This window comes from Dicentrarchus labrax, unplaced genomic scaffold (genome assembly GCF_905237075.1).
Source record: "Dicentrarchus labrax unplaced genomic scaffold, dlabrax2021, whole genome shotgun sequence".
Taxonomy (NCBI): Eukaryota; Metazoa; Chordata; class Actinopteri; family Moronidae; genus Dicentrarchus; species Dicentrarchus labrax.
Genome location: NW_026136717.1, coordinates 3,444,431 through 3,463,602, shown reverse-complemented (window position 1 = coordinate 3,463,602; position 19,172 = coordinate 3,444,431). Strand labels below are relative to the sequence as shown.

General features: G+C 41.9%; 2 protein-coding genes across 2 annotated transcripts; one reads left to right on the top strand and one right to left on the bottom strand.

Moving 5' to 3' along the window:
• Positions 1–4,804: 4,804 nt before the first annotated feature.
• Positions 4,805–15,955, top strand: zcchc4 (zinc finger, CCHC domain containing 4). Its single transcript, XM_051429125.1, has 13 exons — positions 4,805–4,996; positions 5,277–5,395; positions 5,657–5,739; positions 6,479–6,751; positions 7,596–7,676; positions 13,260–13,332; positions 13,406–13,556; positions 14,140–14,240; positions 14,686–14,807; positions 15,105–15,180; positions 15,264–15,315; positions 15,443–15,590; positions 15,719–15,955. The coding sequence occupies exons 1-13, from the start codon at positions 4,915–4,917 to the stop codon at positions 15,843–15,845; spliced, it is 1,488 nt and encodes a 495-aa protein (XP_051285085.1). The 5' UTR covers positions 4,805–4,914; the 3' UTR covers positions 15,846–15,955.
• si:dkey-219e21.4 (E3 ubiquitin-protein ligase TRIM62) lies at positions 6,148–13,060 on the bottom strand. The gene is made up of 7 exons (XM_051429126.1): positions 12,960–13,060; positions 12,283–12,510; positions 11,109–11,204; positions 9,358–9,594; positions 9,237–9,262; positions 9,022–9,152; positions 6,148–8,424 (listed from the first exon to the last, which is right to left on the bottom strand). Exons 2-7 carry the CDS (start codon positions 12,499–12,501, stop codon positions 7,820–7,822), a joined length of 1,314 nt encoding a protein of 437 aa, XP_051285086.1. The 5' UTR covers positions 12,502–12,510; positions 12,960–13,060; the 3' UTR covers positions 6,148–7,819.
• Positions 15,956–19,172: the final 3,217 nt, after the last annotated feature.

The following is a 19,172-nucleotide window of genomic DNA, read 5'->3' as shown; positions in this document are numbered from 1 at the left end:
TTTTAACTAATGGTAATCTACTCTAAATGGACTATGTTAATTGCAATATTCCAAATATTTGGAAGAAAAATACAAACTTCTACAAGATCAGACACTGAGATGTCCACAGAGATTAGTCATCCACCTGATCGTTAAATCTGAATCCTGAACGTAATTAATGAATGGATACCATACGCTCTCAAATACATGCTGTTGAGCCTTTTTATAATCAATATTTACTCTGGACCACATACGTGGAATAACAGTGACAGGATCGGAATGGGACTGGGAGAGGAGAAAGACAGGATGGGGTCACAGGAAAACTCCCTCCCTCTATACAGACTGATGCACATAGGTCTTCTAAATTCAATTCTAGCCGGACAGTTATATTGAAACCCAATGGGATCTCTCTCTGAGCACAAACACACACACACACACACACACACACACACACACCTGAAACTGTTCATCAGTAGCAACTTGTCCCTACATGTGGAGACCATCTGTCATCACACACACAGGTAGAGATCTGAAATGAATTTTCTGCTCATGTCCACTCACACATCCAGCCTACATTCTCCCAAAGTTAAAAGGTCAAACTTTTGAAAGGCATCAGTGAGAAGAGAAACAAAGTCCCAGACAATTGATGGTTGTCTTGTTTGTCTCTTTTGCTTGCAGTTTACAGCGCTGTGCTAATGAATTTCTCCTGTCTCGACTCCCAGACAAACTGCAGCACTCTCATTAACAGCTCCAGCAGTGCTGCAGAGGGTCTCAGTAAAACCAGGGGCTGTCCATGCTCACACCCAGCCGGCTCAGCTGTCAATCATGAGACAAAACCTCTTTTTTATATCCTCAAATAACTACCTAAAAACTAACTGATCAGAAAAATTAACACTTTAACATACATCAGTATGAGAAGGACTACATGAAATGGCAGAAACCATCTTTGGGAAACATTTATTTGATGTATTTGGGGTTTTTTTGGTTTGTCCCATCTGCTAACATGGAGGGGGCGGGGTTTATTACCTAAACTGCAGCCAGCCACTAGGGGGCAATCACGATGTTTTGGATATCTTATTACATATTTGTGATGTCTAGTAAACAAGTCAAGATACCAGATATAAACAAATGGCTCATTTTAAATTAGCTGAATAAAATGACTTAGATTTTAATTTGGAGCCATTCTGCCACCAGTTGGTTGACATCTCTTGTTTTTCTGGCCACAATAGATACATCGTAACTGTAAGAGTGTACCAGGCAGCTTGCGTAGCACCAGTGGTATGTGTGCTATAGGCTGAGAAGCAGTGGCTGAGCCTAACAGATGAGTGACCTCTGCCTGCACTACTACCTTTCCTCAGACTGGATGTTTCAAATGCGGCTCCATTTGCTCGGCCATTCAAAACACAAAATACTTGTATTCATTGGCCTATATATTGTTAAATGACTGCAGTATCATATTCTCAACATGATGAAACTGCTCAGTCAGTGTAACATTTGGTCATGGTCAGTTATAGGATGAATGTATGTAAACTTGCCACTGCAGGAAGAGTTACATAACCTTTGAAACGAGCCACATCTTAACCGTGCACTAAACAAATAGCACAACACCTCTGCCCCTAAGGGTCCTTGAAAAAGTGGAACTCTTGTTCTACATTGGCTGAAGCATTACATACATGTATTTGCATAGGTAAAACAAACAGTGCAGTGTTGCTGCAGGGTTAGACCGTACACAAATGAAGAGCAGCCTCGTGTTACAATCACTGGATCCTCCTCAGGGACAAAGCCAGGTGTGACAGGAGTCGGGCCTGCTGTAGACAGCAGGAGAGACTGCAGAGCAGCATGATGAAAAGAGCCACCAAACCCACTGTGGGCGTTCCTATATCCCGTCTAATTAGCCCACATGACATTCATTTCCACAGAGACAAATCTGAGACTGTGTCCTAACATCAGACAACCTCAGTGTTGACTGAAGAATCCCATATGTGGGTGCACCCTGGTGCTGCTGCCTTCATTGGCAGATAGAGATTTATAGTACTTCTCTATTGCAGCTCATTCTAAATGCGTAGGAATGTTATTGTGCTGTCAAAGCAGATAAAAAAGTGTGTAAATGAGGACAGAGCAAACGCAGACTCAGTATTGACCAACAGAGCGCCATAGGAAGCCCCATAGGAATATTTAAAGTATGTTATTGCTCCTCAGCCTATTAACAGGAACGGGGCCAGTGCAAGAGGAAAACCAGTGCGACCTACAATAAATGCTCTTACCAGTGCTGCTCATGGTGCCAGTCAGATGCTTTCTCCAGTCAGATGCTGCACAGTAAATAAGCCACTATCCACAGTGACAGTACATGGATGGTGCCAGCAGCCGCAGAGCGCACCAGCCTCAGCGGCAGCCGGCGGGATGAATGCAGGCAAATGTGAGCGCGGGAGTGTTGCAGAGAGCCCGGTGGTCCCTGGCTGCTGAGGCCGCACAGATCTCCCGACACAGCCGCACTGAGAGGACAATGTCCCGCATACACTGCAGGGCTGCCTCTCTATACGCCAGACAGTGCAGGTTGGGTGTGGGCGCACGGTGGAGAGACGCGACTGCTAGTCAAGCGAGAAAGAGGAGGGAATACGGTTTCCGGCGAGACATTTCAAAATAAAAGTATGTCTATATAAAAATTGGGTTTATATTCTGAATGAATCTAGTATATTGTAGGCTTTGTATCTATTGTTTGAATAATAGAATCAGAGGGCTTCCCTAAAGTGGTTTCACTAGCAGTTCAACCAATTAGTTTTGATGCTGGAATATAATATAATACCAAGTTGATTATATTAAAATATACCCCATTTGGGACTATGTTACGCAGAGTAAAAAGAAAAAATTACCATCCTTGGACATATTAAATTAAACTGAATACTGAAATAAATTGTAAAATTAGATTAAATAACAATAAACTACATAGGGCACACAGCACATATCTACCTCAAGACCCCCCCCAAAAAAAATAAAAAATAAATAAAATAAATGACAACACAAATTAAAATAATAAAGGAATTAATGATTTAAATTAAAGTGATTAGTGATCATTAGCCTAGTTAAACACGAAGAGCACTCAGCATGGACATTTTTTGTTTCTCATGACAACTGGGCTTACAATATGCTGAGAAGCTCCCGAACAGCTACTGAGTCAGGCGTGAGGTGAGATTTATTTGTCAAATGAATTTAAACTCAACACAGGGCTGTTCTGCAAAATACACCCATGATAACAGGTATTCTCTAACAAATTAAAAATTCATCAAATTACCCAAACAATTCTGTAAAACTGGATATTTTGGGTGCCAGGCTTTGCCTGGTTGGTTATCCAGCCTCCAAAGTTATTTTTACAGCAGATATAGAATATACACATATATGATTATATAACCATATGGAAAAAGTATATCCATGCTTTGATTTACAGAGATGCACAAATAGTGAATACAGATACAGATACTGGTACAAGCAATGTATACATCAGGTAGGTATCCATGGCAATGTCTGTGCATTAGACTAAATCTGATAATTATTGGCAAAAATATTTGGAAGCCAAATTTAAGAGAGAGATTTACATGTTATACGTTATACAACTTCATCGCAGCCATTATGCGTTTTACTTTGAAGGAAACAACCCCACACTTCCTGTCTCGCAGCTAACAGAGGGCATCTTGTCCCTGCTTTGCTTCAGCATCCAGCAGACTGCTGCTGAGCATCCTCGGGCTGACAGCGCCCCTGCGCTGGGGCCGCGGCATACATGGGAACTGTAGTACGCAAGAAAGAAAACACCCATTCTAATGAGCAGCGTGCTGCAGCTTCTGGACTACAATCCTGTTCAGTGTAAACCAACTGCATTGTGAACGAGAACTGACAGAACTCCAAATGCATTATAAAATCAGTTTGTGTCAACAATAAAAAATCCTCTTTGGGTGTTGTAATACAATTAACTGGACCAGAGAGGAGTTGTTTTTTATCTTTGGGAATAACTGAGGAGCAGGCAGACAAAGAGACCGAATAGGAGATCACTGCAAAACACATCTTCTCTGAAAAATAATATAATACAGAACTACATCAGCTCCATCACTATTGTTTTCTTTGATTTGAAGCAGTTTATCAATTGGATACTTTCTATTAGTGATACAGTGATTTCTGTTTTGAGATTTAAATCAACAGGAATAAGATGACATTGCAGCAAAGTATGTTATTTTTCTTTTTTATTGAAATGTATCAACCTTTATGCATTTATTACAGTAATACTTATATATTTAATTATATATCTAAAATATATCATTACATATATAACTGTATAACTGAGATGAAATATAAACATATATGTAACTATAATTGTAGAAATATTTACAGAATGAAGGATATGTTAAAAAGTAATTAAATTAACAAATTACAATATTTTGACAAACATCTTCTACCTTAAGGTTCACTTACTACAGCCTCGCTCTTTCAGGACCTTTTAACCACATCTCATGGTCTTCCTCAGAGGATGGAGCTCAGCTTTGGGCCTATTTCTTATTTCTCTCTTCTCTCACTATCTTGAAAAATCTATTTACACATCTACTTCTATCAACAAATGTATTTATAGAAGAAGACGTGTGTGAAGTTTATCCATTCAAATGATGAAATCCACAAAAACAACTATAGTTACATTAAAGCCAATAATTAAATTATAATCATTCCTCCCAAATACAAGATAATGCGCAGTTTGTTTGAAAAGAATAATCATATTAATCATACAACCCAGACTCCGCCTCCGTTGGGATTTATAGCCAATGGGCTTTAACTGCGACAACATGACGGCAAATGTCCGCGACTGGAAACAGCATGGCTTCCATTTGTCAGGCTGCAGTCTCGTGTTAGAAACTTTAGAGTGAAGTTCGGTAAGTGTGTGACGTTAACGGCAGGGATATGACCGAGGCTCACGACGACAGTTTTGGAATAGAGGTTATTGTTCCAGACGGCGACAAACCGGCGCCATGTTGTCCTCATGGTAAGTTTAAATGTACTGGACAACCAGGCTAGACAGTCAACACCAAACTGCGTTACGAAATGCTCTAACTCTTAAAGTTGCTTTGTGTTTATATATGTGTATATGGACACACTTTGAACAGTATGATATTATACGAATGAGTGATGTATATTAATAAATTCGGCTCATGAATATAACACAAAAGTGCTCGTATAGCAGTAAAATATTATTAATATAATTTGTTATAAATGAAACCATGGCGATTAACCGAATAACGACAATGTCACGTGTGTTTCTCCAGGTCCAGCCTTGCTCTTTGAGAAGGTTATTAAAGGAGGTGAGACAGGCAGGAGGTTCTACGCCTGCTCAGCCTGCAGAGACAGAAAAGACTGCAAGTTCTTCCAGTGGGAAGATGAAAAGGTAGGCCCGCTGGATTCTTAACAGACCTTCAACACAGCAGCCCTTTAGACATGAAATAGTAGGTACACTGGGCTTAATGGTGTTATTTAAGGCTCTGTTCCATTTAGTGTGAATGGATGGTGTCAACAGTAACACCTGTGTTCACTCTGCTATTTCATGGCTGCTGTGAAAAAGGTCTGTTTTCACTTATAGTAGCACATCTTACTACTTTATTACATACTTTATTGAGCTTGCTTTCATCTGAATTGATTTGCGTTGAAGGTGTCGGAGGCCAGGCTTTTGGCCAGAGAATCAGAGAATCAGTCGAAGAGACCTCCGTTTACCCAGCAGGAGTACTGTAACAGGTAAGGAGTCAGCTGCAGCCTGTGGGGGCCACCAAAAAAGGGGGCTTGTGGGTTATGATCCAGGACATAATAGTGTGTGTGTGTGTGTGTGTGTGTGTGTGTGTGTGTGTGTGTGTGTGTCACAGTCCTGCAGGGTTGTCTTCTACAACATGGACATTTCAATCACAGATTCTGCCATAAAAAGCTTTCTGCATTTTCTAATGCAAGACCAGAGAGATTATTTATATGGTTTGCTGTAATTGTCTCTATTCACAACTTTGAGCCTGATTTACTGTAAGACGACTTTTTACAGGATTTAAAGCGTAATTTCGGCATGTAGGGTAATCTGTACGTCTCAGATTGTTATTTTACCTGACAGCATTATGGAGAGGATTCAAAGCCACCAAACTCTATTTAGAAAAACTGTAATTTTACCTCGTAACAACAAAAGACTTTATTCAAACTCAACAGAAACAAAATAAAATTCAACAGACCCATGGTTTCTCTTTCCACTGTTCCAACAATGACCAACTTTCGTTTGGGTGAAATAATCCCTTAATTCACTGATTTAGATGCGAAAATACAGGGAAAGGAGTTACGTAGACACAAAAACCTATGGAGGAAAATATGGTCCAGGTTGAAAAATACCCAAATTCCCCTTTAAATGTTTGCCATGTCAAATGACCAAATTCAGAACCCCCATTTGAAAAGTGAGCATGTTAATCAGCACTTTCTGAAAGGTCTATAATTCATCCATCAGGTTCAGAAAGTTCTCCTCCCTCCCGCTGGATGAGAAGAAGTTCTGTCAGGATTGTCAGATTCTGCTCCTGCCAGGCGAGCGCGAGGCCCACTCCTCTCACAGATCCACGGCAGTCACCGTGGCTCAGCTGAGGAGGCCCAGCATGCTGCTGCGTCCTCTGGACAACAAGAAGAGCAACGCCCAGTACCTGTTCACCGACCGCAGCTCCCACTTTCTGCTGGACACCCTGGCTGCTCTGGGATACAGGAAGGTCCTGTGTGTGGGCACCCCCAGGTGAGAGACATATTTGAATTTGATGTTGCAAATACTAGAACATTTGTTTAAATTATAGCGGGTCAGTTCACCCAAATCACCTCCATCTTCTCTCTTACCACCAGAACCATGTAGCCATAAAGTTGGTTATCGTCAAGTTTTATCAACACTCTATATGAAACTGCATATCCTGGTAGCAAATACAGTACAGTCTGATACATTGGCAACAATTTAAAAGCCAACTAATGCATTTATGCAGTCTGCTGATAATGGGGATAGCTGTCAAGGAAAAATGGCCTGTTCAATTATGATTATGATTGTTTACAACAACCATGGTCTCAGAACATGAAAGGAAAAGAAAATAGAGTATTATGATTTTGGCCGACTTGATTAAAGCCTTAGTTTGACTTTTGTGAAGTGGGGTTGTAAGTGTGACTTTGGTGTTATAAAAGGTTAGCTCTGGTCCAAACCAACGCATTAACTAACCTATCAAGGCAGCGGTAGAGCAGGAACTCATTAGTGTATTAAACCAATATTGATTTTATTTTATTTTTTGGGGCCTTTTTTTAAGTTGCTAAAATATATTCTGTTGCTCCCGTCCACAGCAGTAGGCCCTACGTTGCTGTAGGTAACAGACTGACTACAGATAAATACCTAATACAACCCCACTACAACTTCCCTAACCCTTTAGAAGATTGAAAATGTAGCAACCCAATTTGACCACCTGCCCATCATTACTCACCACCAAAACGAGCAGAACTAAAAGGCAACAAAAAAAACAGTTTTTTCATTGGTCTTGGTAACAAAATGGTTGAATGACTGGGATCAGTTTTATTAAATTAACAGTACTCATTGTTTGTGCCAGACTCCAGGAGCTGATCAAGGTGCGAAACCTGGAGCAGAAACATGAGCCAATGAAGAGTCTGCTGCTGGACATTGACTTCAGGTTGGTTTGTGTCATTTGTCAATCTGCACCGTGATGTATTCTACTGTACAGCTGCTCTGATTTAATGGTGTGTATATGTACATGGATGGAAGAGAGACCACACACATTCAGTCCACATCACTGTGTGGAGTATGAAAGCAGTATCACAGAGTGTTGGAGATGAGATGACAGAGCTCCAGGTGATTTGGCCACATCTGGTTCTCTGGTGGTTTCAGGAAGCGTATGGCGGGGTACAGGGGCTCAGTGAACTGATGATGAGCCCTGTCAAACACCGGCGTCATGGCTGCAGAGAACCTCTGCAGGACCACCATGGTGTCTGCGTTGTAAAACATCAGCTGGCCCTTGTCATAATTCACCCACACTCCGACCTTCCCCAGCGGCATCTTCCCCACGCCCTGGCACGCTACGTGCCGGTCGTTGTGCCAAGCGGAAAGGTGGCCGTTACGAAGTTCCACGCACCACGAGTTCCTGTTTCGGCCCAGTTTAGCACACTTGTCCCGGCCCTTCCTCTCCAGGCTGGCGTATGCCACGCCCACGGCCCAGGTAGAGCAGCAGTGGACGTCTACCTCCCAGTAACTCTGGCCAGCTGTGACAGGAGAGCAGCCCAGAGCGCAGCACACCTTATCAAACTGAAGAGGATGCTCGGGGGCTGGACCGGCAGAGCCTGAGAAGGACATGCCCCGCCCCGCTGAGGTCACTGTGATCTGGCTATGGCAAGTCTGCCTGTCAATCACCATGGGGGATGAATCTGAAATGAAACAGTGGATCCATATTTATTGATGACATTTTGACCTGTGGCTATGCATCAACCAGGCTGGCAACCAGGCCTGAGCTTTTGGTTGCCGAAAACCTTTTCACTAATTAGGATGCAATGCAGTTATACATCTGCTTTATAGGGAAAATGTGTCCTCCTTTGTGTTTGGTTCCAGTTCCAACTCTAACAGATATATTTAAATATCCCTAATACATGCATTTGTTTTGGGGTGGACATTTTGCTGTTCCTATTATTTTTTTGTTTAAAAAGTGGTGGCTAATTTCTCTGAATGGTTGCCATTGGCAACCATTACTGTCGAACCCTGACTGCATTTACACCTGTCGCATGTCACATTGTGGTATTTGGCTCATTTAAGTTGAAGGGAACCTGTCATTGCAGCCAGTGTTGCATAACAGTGAGAATGTTTAATGGCAGTATTGGATTTACAGGTTTTCCATACTACATTTGGTTCTTGCATCTATAAAGCTTTATCCCTGTACCTCCAAAGCTAAAGCTTAATTTACCTAAGTGCCCTGAATGCGTTCTCTGCTATAAGGAATTTGTATAATGTAGAAATGATGGCCTCAGTACCTAACAGTAGGGTCTTCCTCTGCAGCTGAGCTCTCAGCTGTTTGGAGATGGAGGATAATGTTGTCAGGAGCTTTTCAAATCTCTGTTCATTCAGTCGGATTTCCTGCTCAGAGACGTCCGGCTTCTTATGGCTGAAAGATCACAGAGATTCTAATGAGACAGAGGGGTGAAGCAGGGTTGTACAGAGTGTTCTATCTAATGGTGCACTGTTTTACCTCACGTTGTCAGACTGGCCCTTGAGCTGAGAGACAAACAGAAACACTGATTAAAACACAGGAAATCCCTTCACTTTAGTATGTGTATAAAGCGCGGTACTGTGCGGCTCTTGAATCAGACCTTCCCGTCTGCCTCGGTCTCGGGGCTCTTGCTCAGCGCTCCCTGGGTGCTGCTGATGTTCTTAGTGACCTGGTCTTGGTGGTGTTTCCAGTTCTTCAAAAGCTGGTCCAGCCTGGTCCTGGTCTGTCTCAGGTCCAGCTCCAGAGAGTCCAGGACGGCCTGCTCGTCCTGCTTCAGGACATGCCGCATGTTCTCGAAGCGCTCTCGAACCTGCTGCTTCATCACCTCTGTGCTCCCCTTCAGGGAGGAACATGGAGAGCATGAGGGCCAGACGTCAAATACACACCAAAGTGTGTGTGTCTCTGTGTCTGTGTCTCTGTGTCTGTGTCTCTGTGTCTGTGTCTTGTCTCTGTGTCTGTGTCTCTGTGTCTGTCTCTGTGTCTCTGTGTGTCTAATACATGCATTTGTTTTGGGGCGCACATTTTGCTGTTCCTATATTTTTATGTTTGAAAAAGTGGTTGCTAATAGGAGTAGATGACTTTCTAAGGATTTTAATGTGTAATTTATACTTTTAAAACTTTAAACACATTATTGTTCCAAGCAGACTAGTGTATACATGTCAGGAGGGGATGTTTAAGTATTGAGAGCTACTAATAATAATAATAATAATAATAATAATACATTAAATTATTAGAGGCGCCTCTCTGGGCACTCGAGGACACCCTAAAAAAAAAAAAAAAAAAAACAGCAAAAAGATAAAAAAATAGATGGTTAAGTGGGGTAGGCAGTTCTGAATAGGTGAGTTTTTAATCTTGATTTGAAGAGTGTGAGAGAGTCCAGGTTCCTGAGGTCCGGTGGGAGTGAGTTCCAGAGTTGGGGGGCAGAGCGGCTGAAAGCCCTGCTCCCCATGGTGACGAGGCGGGCGGGAGGGACAGAGAGGTGGACAGAGGAGGCAGATCTGAGGGAACGGGAAGGGTTGGCGATGTGGAGGAGTTCGGACAGATAAGGAGGGGAGAGGTTGTGGATGGCCTTGAACGTGAATAGGAGGATTTTGAAGTCAATGCGGAGTTTTACCAGGAGCCAGTGGAGTTGCTGTAGAACAGGGGTGATGTGGTGGATGGAGGGGGTTCTGGTGATAATTCGAGCTGCAGAGTTCTGAACCAGTTGAAGTTTATGGAGGTATTTGTGAGGTAGACCGAAGAGAAGGGAGTTGCAGTAGTCGATGTGGAAGGTGACAAGGCTGTGTACAAGGATGGCAGTGGAGTGGGGAGAAAGGGAGGGGCGGAGTCGATTAATATTGCGTAGGTGGAAATATGCAGACCGGGTGATGTTATTGATATGGGATTGGAAAGATAATGTGCTGTCGAGGATGACACCCAGACTCTTAACCTGGGGGGGAAGGGGAGACAGAGGAGTGGTCGATGGTGAGGGAAAAACTGTCAGCTTTTGAGAGGGTTGATTTAGTGCCAATAAAAAGAAATTCGGTTTTATCACTGTTGAGTTTGAAAAGGAAGTTGGAGGAGAACCAGGATTTGAGCTCGGTGAAGCAGTCGGTGAGGGAGGAAGGTGGGAGAGTGGAATTTGGTTTGCTGGAGAGGTAGAGCTGGGTGTCATCCGCGTAGCAATGAAAGTGGATGTTATATTTACGGAAGATATTGCCAAGGGGAAGGAGGTAGATGATGAAGAGAAGGGGCCCCAGGACAGAGCCCTGGGGCACGCCAGTGGTAACGGGGGACGGGTGGGAACTGAAGGATTGGAGTTGGATGAACTGAGTGCGGCCTGAGAGGTAGGACTACTGGTCTCGTACTTACAGCGAGGTCTGCCTTGCGTTTCTTCAGAGACTGGATGTGAGCCTCAGTCATGGATCTCTCCGCCTGCAGCTCCTCCATACGTCTGGACAGCTGCTCCTGCAGAGTGTGTGCATAAAATCATTCATTTTAAACTTAACCTCGTAGACTGCAGTTAATGATTTTTTTCCCCATAACTATTATTTTTTTGCTAATGTCAGTAACAGCGGGAAAGGTCCATCACAATTCCCTGAGCCCAAGTTCAAATGTGTTGTTTTGTCCGACCAACAGCCCAAAGATATTCAGTTATAGATATAAAACAGAAAAATGTTAGAAAATCCTAGAAAGGGAGGACATTGCATTTATTTATTTGAAATGTTAGCATGATAACTGACATTACAATTCATCGGTTATAAAAACTGTTGAAAATCTTCCTTGCGATTGACTATGGCTGCTTCCAACAATTTTTTTTTTAGCAATTAATCTGCTGACTATTTTATTTCTCTCAATGTCAGGAAAAAAAAGAAAATACCATTTTACTTTCCCACAACCCAAAGTGATTCAAGTTCAAGTTCAGTTGACTGTCATGTAAGAGGAAGAAAAACCTCAAATCCTCACATTTGAGAAGCTGGAACTAGCAAATGTTATATAAGTTGGTCCCCCAAAATGACTTATGACTTATTGGATTATTAAAATTGTTGCTGAATAATTCTGTCGATTGTCTTAATTAATTAATCGACTAACCGTGTCATTTCACAAATTTATAAAAATAGTGTAAATAGACATAACACATGGAAATAAAGAGTATCTTCATCGCTTTCACAATGCATAGAGAATATAAAAGTAATACACAGCAAATACAGAAACCCCATCCACTACATAAACTCCACAGACTGTACAGAGCTGTGGGTTTAGACACTGGGTAGTTAACAGGGCTGAAATGAATGGTTATTCATTACCAATTCATCTGCAGGTTATTGTTATTCAGTTATTCATCATTTGCACAATGTGATGTCTTAAATAGTGCAAAACATCCACCATAGTTTGCTTAAGGTCAATGTGACTTTATCTAATGTAGCGTACTGTATGGAAGTGTGCTCTGGCTCCAGTTGATGTGAACCTCATTGGCCTGACTGATCACGTCCTTACATGAAATACTTAAAGCAGCACATCCTTTCTGACCACACTCGTGTCCTACCTGGGACGGCGGTGCAGCGTTGGCTCTCTTCCTCTGTAGTTTTGGAGAGCGAGGGAAGGGCTGAACAACCCTGTCGCTGGTGGAGTCCAGCGGAGTGAAGCTCAGTCTGTCCTGCAGTGCACTGTGTGCGCCTGCAGAGGGTGCCGCAAGACCACTCTGTGCTGACTGAGCTGCTGTTGGCTGTCCATTATCAACAGACAGTGCTGCTTTTTCTGCCATTTCTGAGGACTGAACAGAACAAATACATTATCCCTCTATCTGAGATGTTTTCTCCTTTTTGGACCATCCAGAGCATTTTTATTTTATTTTATTTGCTTTAGCTGTAGAGAAACTGGATCTTCAGGTTTTTGGAAAGTCTGTGAAAACCTGTCTGTTTGGGGTCCATGCCAAGCTTTTTGTCAAAATCCTGTCTAGGACATGGTCTCATTCTTTCTACACATTTACTAAAAACAAAAGCACTGACGTATTTTCACAGTTTTCTGTATGTTAAATGGTCACCTTTGGCATATATACAGCCTCAAAATATCTTAGCAATATAAGAAGTTTTTGTCATGTTTACTGTGGAATCAACATTTATACCTGTACAGGCTGTCTCAGCAGCATAGTCATAATGCATATTCAGATAGTCTAAATTGTATTCTTTTAGCATTAAACCATGTTGGTTTAGCAGTTCTTACCCGAGGTGTGTCTGCGCTGTGTCTCTGCCGTTTGTGTAAGTAAAGAATGTGCAGGGTAGAAGTGCAGAGAGGGTGTGTTCCCACGTTACAAGCTTCAGCCTGCAGCACTCAGACACCTTATCGTTACCTGGATACACATCTCAGGATCCTGTGTGTGTGCTAACAGTGTTTATGTACAGTAGATAAGTTCAAACTTGCTCTTTTCGCCTCGCCTGCTGTTATTAGACAAATAACAATCAGTTGCATTTGAAAGTTGTCTGAATATTGAATCTTAAACAATTTATTTTCATAATGTTTCAGATACGCTCAGTTCTACAGCCAGGATGAATTCTGTCACTACAACATGTTCAACCATCACTTTTTTGGCGGAGAGGTAAGGATTAAAACTCTTGTGCTTCCTGTGTTTGTGTCCAGTTCGGTGTATTAAAGCTTTAATCTCTCGCCAGGCGTCCAGTGCAGTCCTGCAGGCCTTCCTCACAGAGAGTGACGGGGAGAAGGTGGTGATGGTGGCGGACCCTCCGTTCGGTGGCCTAGTGAAACCACTGGCTAACAGTTTCTCTCTGATCTCAAAGACGTGGAGGAAGCTGCAGAGTTCTGGTCAGTGTCACAGTGGAGGTTTAGGTTTTATTCTTTTACATATTTCATATTTTTTCAACAGTTAATTTCCCGGATATATTTAGTTCTACTCTGTGATGTTCCACAAGAGGAAGTTCTTTTTGCAGTAAGGCAGCTTTATAAGCAGGGTGTCTGCAGGGTCTTTAAAAGTCTTTAAAAAGTCTAATCAGAATCTTTATCTAGCAGGCTGTAAACACACAATTGACATATTATCATAGTAATGTTAATACTGGGATAGAAAACAGTTACTAATTTACTCATCCAGCAGACACAATTAGCAATCATTTGGAGTCATACCTTAGAAAAATATCTGGCTCTTTAGCTACTAAATGCTCCACTGTGACTTTTTCTGAACTGTTTTACTGAGACTGAAAAACCAATACAATAAAGATGTGTGGCACTGGTAGCTCCCCTGGAAGAGCTGCCCCCTTCCTGTCACTCTACAGATTTAACCTCTCCTAGAAACAAATGCCATAATGTAGGAATGGTTCTTCTACTTTAAGTGTGTTTTAGATTAAGAGCCCCAGCTCCAGTGTTTGAAGCTAACATGTGTCTTTGTGTACAGACAGCAGCAACGCTGACATGCCCATGATGTGGATCTTCCCATATTTCTTTGAACCTCGCATCCTGGAGTGTCTCCCCTCATTTACCATGCTGGACTACCAGGTATACTGGTACAGACAGTACTATCGGACAAAAGCCTATCTTGCTCTGAAGTTTACAGTTAATATAATGTGCATGTTTCACTTGCACAACAAACTGACACACAGCCATGAAATAAATATGCAGAGGCAAAGCTGCCCTGGAGCTGCAGCACAGTGACTCATTGTTTGATGATGTTCTGACTGTGACTCTATTTATATGTTCTCTGTTGTTTTTAAATGATTTTCTGTAACTGTGGAACTGTGCTGCTGCCTGTCTTGGCCAGGACTCTCTTGTAAAAGAGATTTTTAATCTCAATGAGGCTTCTCCTGGTTAAATAAAGGTTAAAAAAAAAAAATAATAATAATAAATAGACCAACACAACCAAATCCAGCAGTGATTTTCTGTCTGTGCTTCTTTATAAAGGGCTATAAACAATAAAGTAAACATTTGATTTGTTTCCAACCAGGTGGACTATGACAACCATCCTCTGTATAAACACGGGAAGACGGGCAGGAAGCAGTCTCCTGTCAGACTCTTCACTAATATTTCACCCAAAGACGTTGTCCTGCCCAAAGAGGAGGGCTACAGGTATCAAGACTCTGTCTCTGAAGTTTCAGATGGCAACTGAACTGAGCACTGTTTGATTGGTCCGTTCTGGGCTACTGTAGAAACATGACTGTTCAACATGTCGCACTCCCTCAGAATTTATAAACAATCTCACAGAGCGTTCCTGTAACCAGCAGTTTTCAATACACCATATTAGGGACAAATTTCAAGTGGCCCTTAAATAACTGTAGTTAGATACCCAGCTGTAAGAGACGTGCACTTTATACAAATGATTTTGAATCTGTGTTAAAGGTCCTGTATCCTCTCTTCCTCTGTTAGATTTTGCTCCGTATGTCAGAGATTCGTCTGGTCCCTCAACAAGCACTGTGCCAAATGCAACGTCTGCCCATCCAAGGTATAAAACTACAACTGCACACATTATATGTTGCTTATAAAGGCACGCGTTACAACTTCTTTGTTTTCTCTGTGTGTCTCCAGGACGGCCGAGAGTGGAGGCACTGCTCAACATGTGGGAAATGTGTGAAACCATGTATGTAAACGTACAATCTCATCAGACTCAGTAGTAGGATGTACATGATACACAGCTACTGCAAGTCATCACATATCTACTTTACCTTTTTGTCTGTGGGTAAATTTATTTAATTTTCCTCCCTAAGCCTGGAGACACTGCCAGTCCTGTGGCCGCTGTGCCCTCCCAGACCACCCATGTGGGCCTGCTCAAGAGACGGAGGGCTGCTTCAACTGCGGCAGCCTGAAGCACAAACGCAAAGCCTGTCCTCTCAAAGACACACACAGGGTCAGCGGGTGAGTCCACAGAACACTGCCTGTGATGGGTTCAGTCTTTTCACTCATTACTGCACCAATGAGACTATTTGCACGTCTTAACTTGTTCTTCTGCATCTGCGTGTCTGTCTTTGTTTTTGCTCCTCCAGGCAGCGGTCCAATGCCAGGAACAGGGGAGGTAAAAATTTATCCCATAAACCCCTCCTCAAGGCTAAAGGTAAGAGGAAGTCTGGAGCAGCTCGCAGAGCAAAGAAGATGGCTGCTCTGTCCGTTTGACCTCCGTGCAATCTCAAGAAAAGAGTTTTTTAATTTGAACTCAAAAATGACTGTTCTTATCAGTGTTAGCAGTTGTTGTAGTAGAATAAAAAAGTAATATAAAAAGAGAATTTGCCTTGTATTTTTCATTGAAATGCATAGACACAAATGCAATAAAACTACATGGAAGATAAGTTGTAAACACAACATATGGCATATTATGACCATATAAAGCTGATGCAGCTAACTTGTTAGCAAGCAGTTGCATGTTGACCCATCCAGCAGACACAGCCATCAGCATTCATTTTCAGCTCTGGAAGAACTCTAGTACGTAGCCATTTCAACTTTATATGATGATGTTGTCAATATTGTGATTACAGTGTGTTCCACTGCCCCCTAGTGTTCAAAAATAAATGAACACTATTACTTTACATTTGAATTATTTGGAGAACATGTTTTTGACCTTATAGTCTCTGTGTTAAAGCCTTCTTGGTTTTGCACACACAGACTCCAGTCTTGTGCTGTGGTGTACTCGGTGTTACATGTAATCAATAAACAGAGGAATCAGAGTACAGCTGCCCAATATGGTAAAGAAAAAATCATATTGCAATTATTTTGACGTATATTGAATTAAGTGAACATGTTCTATAATTTGCCAAATAGAGTTTGAATGATTCAGTATGTTGCCTAACAGGATTCTTTGCACTGTAGGCCCACTCTTACAGAGCACGCTGCAGTAGAACAGGTGTCTGTTCCCTTTTACTGCCCTGCACAGCTATCTTCAGTCAGGTTTGTTTGACAGCCTTCTCAGGTTTTAGAGTTCATACAGTGATGTGTCTTCCAGATGGCAATGAAAATTCCTTCAAGATTCTGACATATTTTGGCAGACTGGAACCTGACCTGATCACAAGACGTGAGCCAAAACAACGTACAGTGCTGCCTCAGATTATACAAAGTGAGTTTAGCTTTGGCCACCTGATGGCAGTGTTGATCAGATCTACTCTGCTGTCTCATTATCTCCCATAATGCTTGTTTTCACGAGTTTCACAGATAACCTGTTTTTACTGTTTTCCTGGGAGCCATGTATACACTAGAGCTGGTTGTGTTAATAATACAACTAGACATTCATTTCCCTTAAGTGTGACACGTCCACACACAGGCGCACACTGTGTATGATAGCTTCCAGTGGAACAAGTGGTGTCTTATAAACTAGATAGATAGGTATACAGTACATCCTGCCAGAGTCATGTACTGTATATGTTTATGGTGATGATGGTAAGAAGACAGATTCATCCTGAGTCACACACACAACTGCTTTCATTCATGTTTATCCAGTCTGAGCGGTGAAGGCAACCAGACACAGGAACACTTCCCCCTCACTGTGGATATATATAGTGACTGATTTTAAACTTTTAATTTGAAGGTGACATGTACTCTTGCTGGTATGTTGCTATTCACAGTATTCTGTTTCTTTGGAAATTTCAACAGATTTGTCAGTAGCATGTATTGTGTCTTACTAGGTTTATATGTGTAGTCTTAAGATGTTAAAACTGTGTTAGTTTCAATGTTAACTTGCAGCAGTTGATGCAGCATCACAAAACTGTATTACTGCACACCACTCCCTAAAATACTTCTATCTCCAGTCAAACTACAATTTGAATAACTTCTATTTCAAACTTCTGCTATCACTATTAGTAGTACATTTGACATACTCAGAAACCTTCAGTGACATAATAACAAATATACTCTCACTGTACAAAAATGAAGCCATCTGTTAACATGGCTTTATGACCTATACTGCAGTCAGCCACCAGGGGGCAATAGATAGGTTTTGGCTTTAGTTTTGAAGAGCCTTCATATTGCCTATCTTTTTATATTTTGACGTCATTGACTTCTTGTGGCCTTCATCAGCAGAAAAAAAAATGTTTCCTTGACAATTCAGGACAGCACTTGCTCACAAACAGTCATATAATTTACCAGTAGGCCTAGCATTGACTACAGCTTTATGCGTCCTTTTGCAATGATGAAGTGTCTCAGGTTCATTACGCCTAAAGGTTCATTCCACTCCACGCCTGCTGTGAACAGCTCGACTGACTGACATGGCTGAAATGAAAAGGGAGTGTTTTTCTCTTCCACTTCACGTCTGGTTAACCCGCTGTGAAGTGTCATAATGCTCAGCTACCAATTTAGTTTGAAATTGTTGGGTTATAAACAAAATATGCATAATGCAATATGCAATAAACCTTTTTCAGAATAACAGATTATTTCCTGAATATCTGGTCATTTGAATCAGTTGATTTTCCAGGTATCCTAGAACACATGGGAGCCCTGATGATGATAACACACAAAGCTGACAGCTGCAGGGACCTGTATGCATCAAGCTGCAAGCCACCCTCATCCCACTCACCCTTTGGAGACAGTTATCTCCAGCATTGAGATACCAAAAGAATGGAGATTCACATCCATACTAGATGAGGAATGTAGCATTCATAGCACTTTTATACACGTCTAGTCCTTGGGAAATAATAATAGTTCTATAGTTTCCATAAGGTTCACAGGATGTGGATATGACCAACCCCACACTGGACTACAGAGACAAAACAAAAGAAAATGCAGGCAGTCAAACCAATGCCCACTTTGGATTTCTTTTCATTCAGGCACTTTTTTGCTAACATGGTCGCCATAACAACTTCTTTCTAATGGGATCATATGTCAGTTTTCAGCTTGTTTCACTGTCCCTGAGTGGCAAAAAAAGCGAGAAAGCAAAGGTTCAACAGCAGCGATGCTACACACTAGCAAAAGAAATGAAGTTACTGAAGTCAGTTTTTGGGATATCAAGAACTCAGCAGAGAAATCAAGAGAAAAATAAGAAAGTAAGAAAGAACATCAAGAGAGACAAAAGCAGGAAATTCAGGCAGAGAGGGGCAAGAGGCCAGCAGAGCATTTAAAGAAGCTGAGCACCGATGTGTGATTCAAATGCTAAGCAGGCAGGGAGAGATCCGTATCCGTCAGCCTTACTCTCTATGAAATGGAAATGAGCCCGGAGAGACGGAAACGGAGGGGAAAAGATCTAATTAGATATAAGATAAAATGTGGAAGAATGGGGCTTTTTTTCTCCTCCAATGAATTTTATATTCACACATCAAACCAGTAGACGAAAGTGGAAGGGTATAATGCAGGTACATGGAACGGAAAGAGGAAGTGGTGCCTCGGTGCTGACCTTCCAATCCAAATAAAACGACAGTGATTCATCTTACCGTTCCAGATGTTGATATTGAACAAAGAGTCAAATTTGAGACATGAAACTGCCCCTTTAATGAACAAACAAGAGTGTCAGCCATGTTAGTG

Bases quoted from the DNA above. Each gene is read 5' to 3' on its own strand.
- si:dkey-219e21.4 (XM_051429126.1), bottom strand. From the start codon at position 12,501: ATGGCAGAAAAAGCAGCACTGTCTGTTGATAATGGACAGCCAACAGCA. The intron at 9,263-9,357 runs GTCTGATTCAAG...TTTGTCTCTCAG, and splicing joins AGACCGAGGCAGACGGGAAG to CTCAAGGGCCAGTCTGACAA. The intron at 8,425-9,021 runs GTACTGAGGCCA...GTTTCATTTCAG, and splicing joins GAGGAAGACCCTACTGTTAG to ATTCATCCCCCATGGTGATT.
- zcchc4 (XM_051429125.1), top strand. From the start codon at position 4,915: ATGACCGAGGCTCACGACGACAGTTTTGGAATAGAGGTTATTGTTCCA. The intron at 5,740-6,478 runs GTAAGGAGTCAG...TTCATCCATCAG, and splicing joins CAGCAGGAGTACTGTAACAG to GTTCAGAAAGTTCTCCTCCC. The intron at 14,241-14,685 runs GTATACTGGTAC...GTTTCCAACCAG, and splicing joins TTACCATGCTGGACTACCAG to GTGGACTATGACAACCATCC.